This window comes from Gossypium hirsutum, chromosome D12 (genome assembly GCF_007990345.1).
Source record: "Gossypium hirsutum isolate 1008001.06 chromosome D12, Gossypium_hirsutum_v2.1, whole genome shotgun sequence".
Taxonomy (NCBI): domain Eukaryota; kingdom Viridiplantae; phylum Streptophyta; class Magnoliopsida; order Malvales; family Malvaceae; genus Gossypium; species Gossypium hirsutum.
In genome coordinates, this window is record NC_053448.1 from 57,338,824 (window position 1) to 57,345,333 (window position 6,510).

At 33.5% G+C, this 6,510-nt stretch overlaps 1 protein-coding gene across 1 annotated transcript; it reads right to left on the reverse strand.

Moving 5' to 3' along the window:
* Positions 1-1,943: 1,943 nt before the first annotated feature.
* LOC107946927 (homeobox-leucine zipper protein HAT4) lies at positions 1,944-3,987 on the reverse strand. Its single transcript, XM_016881431.2, has 4 exons — positions 3,552-3,987; positions 2,931-3,241; positions 2,724-2,803; positions 1,944-2,633 (listed from the first exon to the last, which is right to left on the reverse strand). Exons 1-4 carry the CDS (start codon positions 3,724-3,726, stop codon positions 2,294-2,296), a joined length of 906 nt encoding a protein of 301 aa, XP_016736920.1. The 5' UTR covers positions 3,727-3,987; the 3' UTR covers positions 1,944-2,293.
* Between the last annotated feature and the right edge of the window lie 2,523 nt (positions 3,988-6,510).

Here is a 6,510-nt window from a genome sequence, read left to right on the forward strand (position 1 = left end):
TGTGCTTTTATTGACCAAATGATTTTCCATGTAAAATAAAAATATTTTCAAAAAAAAAAATTTAGTGAACAAATATAATCTAAGGCTAAGTAAATGAACTTCCTTATTTATAATGGGCATGTAAAACCCTAGATAACCAATCTAAAATCTATAAGACATTGGTAAAACCCTAAAGGACCATAGCTCACTCCAAATTTATCACCTCAGTGGTAGGAAAGGGGGGGAAACATACATAAAAACACCAACAATGGTTGTTTCCAACTTTGTTTTTCTTCAACTCCTATACCCATAAAACTCTGTTCTAAGGCATATTGTACAGCATCATTTAGTTGATGACCAAACAATCCAACTTTAGGCATCTAAAATCTCTTTTGATTTGAATGGAGGAGACCATCAAAACACCCAGACACTATCTACTGCATTGTGCTGCAGACTTAAGAATCAAGGCCCATGAATGACGACCCTATTGTAGGCGAATGGAAGCGTCTGCGAGCCCACAATCTACTCATGGGGTAAGCACCCACATTATATCCGCAAAAGATAAAATAGAGAATGGACTATGGAGTAGTGGAGAGGTGCTTATTTGAAGCCAATCCCACTGCAGGGCCCAACAGATCTTGTTGTTAATCAGAAGAATATATGATTTCTTATAGTAAAAAAGAGAAATGCCAATGCCAATGTCCAATCAGATTCTCTTTTCAACAGGGCTTTAATGACCAAGATGCTAAAGAAGTACATTCAAATGGAGGGTCTCCCTTTTTTTCCACCACTCCAAAAATACTTCTATGTATTCAACTGTTAGTCCTCAGCTTTTGAGCTTTGGGGAGGGATGGGAACTAGGGCCTACAGGCTTCTCGTTTCTGTTTACTAATTTTTGTTATGGATCACATTGAGATGAAATAAGCTTGGGATCTCATATTTTGGGTTCACCAACCTTATCCAATGTTTAAATCAATAAATAATGTATATATTTTTTAAGAAAAGCTTCAACTAGTCAATAAGATGATGACGAAAAAGAGACTCCATTTCTTGGAGAAATTAACCTTAAATCCGCCTTTAATTTTTTCTACAGTATTAGAATAGGGGTGATATCACATTATTTGAACTTGTATCAAACAGGTTTGTTAAAAGCTTTCAATATAAAGTGAGAAAGGATTGTATAAAACAGGGATGTCAAGTTATTTTGTATCCCTTTTCAATTATTTAAGGACATTTCAACAATTTTTTCCATATCATTGATATATAATTTTGTTAATTTTTTTTAACCTTAATCTCAAACCCTGATCCTAAAACTCGAACTTCGAACCTTGAATCTCGAACTCGAACCTTTAATGAACCTCAGTTCAAGTTTAGGGTTTGACTTCAAGTTCAGGATTTAGATTCAATGTTCAGGGTTAAAAAGATTACGTATAAATGATATGAAATTTTTTTTTGAAATATTAATAAATAATTGAAAGAATATATAAGAATTACCAAGTGATTTGATATAATAGATTGATTTTATATTATATTTAATCGGTATCACCAATTTTTGACAGCAAACCATACAATATTAACATTTTCAAAACCATTTCTCTATAGCCTCCCTTTTCTTTTCAATCTTGAAGTTATTGGGTGACTGCAAAAGAGGTCCACGTTTAAAATCAAATGGATTTGTGTCACATCTAGTGTACTTGTAAAAAGGGTACACCTAAAAATGGGCATTCAATACAACATGAAAGAAGCGAATAGCTTAATCTACAGATTTATTGGCATATGTATATAACATGGATGAAGTGTATATAACCTGTCACTAATACAACATCCGTGACAAAAGATAGCAAGAAAAATCAACCGATCCGAGTAAAAGTTTGATAATGATAATCATACTAATATGATAGATCAAAGTTTTGTCATTATAAAATATGAAATTGATTGGCCCCACACATTCCCAAAGCTCTAAATTACGAAACAAAAAGAATAGATTCCTTGTAACTTGAAATTGGAATCTGTAACACAAAAGATTTTGGTCAAAATTTAATAACTAGACATTTTGCACTCTACTTTACACACATACACAGTTTGATCTTTCAACCCCACTATTGAAATTGAAGAAGGAATATGTAATTAGCATCACCAAAGATAAATTAAACTAGTTAAATATGTCAAAAGCTTGGTTTGGGTCCAATAATACAAAACATCAAGACCCACCAAAATCACATTCTAACCACCATATCTTCTAGACCCTAAAGACTACTACTCCACACATGATTTCTTTTGCGTTGAACGGAATGCCCTTGTTCATGGGTTGTAATTACGATCGAGGACGGAGAGCATCCAACGGTCTATGAGCGGCGGATGGAGCCCAAGGGTTCATGTGGAAAGCTCTATGATGGGTTTGGGCTAGCTGATGATGGGACCGTGGATCAACGGTGGCGGATGATGGTGGGTTGGGTGGGACCGCAACCCTCTCACATGATGTGCACATGGTGAGGGTAGTGGGTGGGGTCATTTGCATGTAGAACTGGGTGGAGGAAAGTTTCAGTGCTCTCAGCTCCTGAACTTCTTTCTGCAACCGTCGGTTCTCTTCCGTCAGATTTTCACAGCATCTCTTGAGGAACTCACAGTCAACCTCCGTTTGCTTCAGCTTGGTCCTGCATAAACAATTTTCAAAGTCATATTTAGTAAATAATGTTAAAACTGAAATTACGTAATTACCCCCAAAAATGGAGGAAATCTCTTACCTTGCCCTTCTGTTTTGAAACCACACTTCGACTTGTCTGGGTCGTAATCCCAGCTGCTTAGCCAATGCTAACTTTTGTTTCTGCAAAAGATAGTAAAATTTAACGACCCATTAGAGACTAAATTTTCCATTTTTAACTTTTCGTATACTTTTCTTAGCAACCAAACAGTAGTTTTCATATGAAAAGTTTCTATTTTAATTTACTTACGGGGTTGAGAGTGTTGTGTTCTTTAAAGTTTTCCTCGAGAATAGCAGACTGATCTTTAGAAAGTCTAAGCTTTTTTCTCGAAGTGTCGCCATCTTCTTCGTCGCTGATTCCACGAGATGAGGATTTTTCGATCTCAAGCTCGTCTCCGTTGCCTTCTCTTTCGCTCCTTTTTCCACTCACGCTCGATATCGTGCTGTTCGGAGATGAAACCCCAGCTTCTTCTTCACAATCTACAGTCGATGGCAATATGTTCATGTCGATTCCTCTAAAAATTGACCCCATCTCCGCCCGGAATGATTCCGAGTTATGATCTGCGTGCAAAAAAACCATTTCATATAAATGAAGGTTAGAGATTGTTCTTTTTTTTCCATGGAAGAGATCTAGATAAGAAAAAAAAAGTAGCAATTTTAGAGGCTTTTGTTTTTTGCATGTGAAATGAGAAAAGTGCAGGTGAAAACTATTGCCAAAAAAAAGCTACGTCAAACATTGAAAAAGCAATACAAAAGCATTTATAAGGGGAAAATGATATTGAAGCATCGTTTGTTTCTCGGGAAAAAAAGAAGAGATCTGGAAGGTGATATATGTCCCATGCAAAGACAGAAAGTAGGAGAAGAAACAAACCTGAAGGAGGAGAAGAATCATTCCATGAGTGTTTGTTAAGGGTTAAAGTAGAAAGAGAAGAGCAAGAATTAGCAGAGGAAGGAACAAGCGAAGGCCTAAGATTTCGCTGTAAAGAGTGGTGATTCTGAGGGAAACTCAAGCTCAGACTCAAACCCAGATCTTCTTTTTCCGCCATCTTTGATTTTTTTTTTTTTTCTCTTTTGCCAAACACACTTTCTTGTATGTAGTTTAGATTGTCGGGTGTGAAGAAAGGAGAAAGAGAGAGAGAAAAGTGATGGGTAATGTAAGAAAGAAGGGCAAGGAAATAGAAGATTATATAGAAAGAAGAGAAGGAATGGTAAGAGTTCAATCATGACTGGTTGTCGGGAGGCCAATTATCTCAATCATGGCTTTTGTTCCCCAAAATAATACCTTAATCTGCTGCTTTGTCTTCCACCTCCACTCTCTCTCTCCCTCCCTCATTACTTTTATCCCTTTACTGTGGTAAATGGATGAACTTTTTCAATTATGAGATTTTAGATTTTATGTTTGCATCTTTTTAAATTAAAATTATTATCTAATACATAGAGAAAAAAAAGCTATGTACATCAATTTTTTTTTATAATTATGCTTATATCGAATTAATTTCTTGTATTTACAATATACTACTTTTAGGTCACATTATAAAATTTAATGCACCAACTATAGATGATTGAAGATTTGGTTGAATTCTCTCCAATGCTTTAGACAAGTAAAATTCATTAATATTAAATATATTATAATTGCAAAATTAAAAAGACATCAAATAAGGAAGTTATTTATGGGAATTTGACCTCTTGATTCACTTAAATGTAACACTTAAAAGAATTCCTAATTTTGGTCAGTAAATGTATAATTGTAATTATATTCTCAAAATATACCTTGATTCAGTTTATTAAGCTTAATTAGGAGAAACAGAAATTTGCAAGGAATTTAATGATAAATATTCTTATTCGTTATAGAATAATTTTCTAAAATATACTCGATTCCATTTCATGCAAGATTCCAATAGTATTATTATTCATTCACAGCTTTGACTATAGTAAATTTTGGAAATTTTAGGGAAAAAAAAGACAATGCTATTATTGCATAATTTATTTTAAATTTATTATTGAATATATACTATAGATAAATAAAAATATTTGAAACCTTTAAAATATTAAAATTTATTTTTGAAATAAAAATATAAAAATGTAAACAAGAAAAAGAAAAGGAAAATCAACACTAAAATGATATCAGAGATATGCTCTCATGTTTTGTCTTCCGAATCCCAACCAGAAGGACCAGAGACAATAGCAATAATGTAATAACTCTGCATTGAAACCCAGTGGGTCATAACCCACCTGACCACCGTACTCTCCATGCCCTCCCTGCCTCTAAACCAACGTCCTTGATCCCGTTTCCTATCTCTATCAACGATCATGATCAACCCAATAGTGGGGCCATGTTATCTTGTGTTGTATATAATTGGGAATCGATGCCATTGATGCTTTGGACAACCATCAAATCATGACGTGATGGTGATGATGGGAACAGATACTAGTCTAAACATGAGGATGCTCCGATTTCATCCTCTCTCTTTTTAATCAAATATTATAACTAATTGAATTTAAAAATTAAAACACAATTATAAATTAAATAAAAAATAAAAGAATAGGTATGATTTTTTCGAAATTTTATAAACCGTGAATTATATTAAATGCATTTTCATGAGTATATTGTGCGAAAGTTGTTGAAAAATAAGGTAGACGGTCCATATTCAATAGAACAAAAAACTATACAAGATAAGGCATTAGGCATGGTTGAATTAGTAAAATGGGGTCATCATTTGTTTTTTGACTTTTTAATTTTAAGACAAATTAACCAGATTTTTAGGGAGGAGGTCAATTGTTGTCTATGTAATCAATGGCAATTGTCAAATATCGTTTTCAAAAAAAAAAACCTTCACCTTTATCTTTGATTTCAATAATAACCACATGATCTCTTTTATTTATTACATGTACATGTTTCACTAAGAGACATAATAATTGTCCATACTATAATAGCTTAGCACTAGGCCCCTACACCTACATCTTGAATTCCCAAAATCATTCCTTTGCCTGTATTTATGCTACAATTGAGGTTTTTGTTCTCATTTATAGATTCAATATAATTGATCTTTTACCAAAACCATGATAATGTATTTTTCATATTTAATCAACTCACAACCGATCATATCAATTTATTCAATAATCATTTATAAGAAACAACCGAAAAGGTAATTTTAATTTTAAAATAATAATTTAAGAAAATATAATTAAATTAAAAATTGATGGTTTGATTGATACTATAAAATTGGAAAAATAAATTGAGCTGAAATGATAAAAATTCATTAAATATTTAATTATTGTTGTATAAATGGAGAACAAAAATGTGGGATGACAACGAAAATGGGAAAAGGACCAAAAATAAGTAAGGTAAGGCTTTAAATCATGAATGAAAAAGAGATTTGCCTTAAATAATGAATTATTAATGAAGACATGGGAAAAACATCCGTGACCTTCCCGGAACTGAGAACTATTGTTTTCTAAGGAATGTAGAGAAACTATGGCATTCAATAAATCAAAGCCCTTAATCAGATGGATCCAAATGCATCGGACGGGTGATAAAAGAGATTAAAATTAATAAAAAAAGAAAGGTGGGTCCTTTCACATCATTCGGGTGATGATTGAGGGTGCCCCCACGAGAGTGCGTGAAAGCTGTCCCCACGTGTCTCCTATTTACTTAGGACCCTCTTCAATAATACTTCTACTGTACACTCTCCGACATTATCCATCCCTCTTTTTTTTAATTAAAAAATAGCAATTAAGTAATAAAATGATTTACGGCCCTCTTATTCCCCACTTTGTTTTGGTCTTGCCCTCTGCCCGTACCAAGCTTATTCCACAATGTGATAGGCACG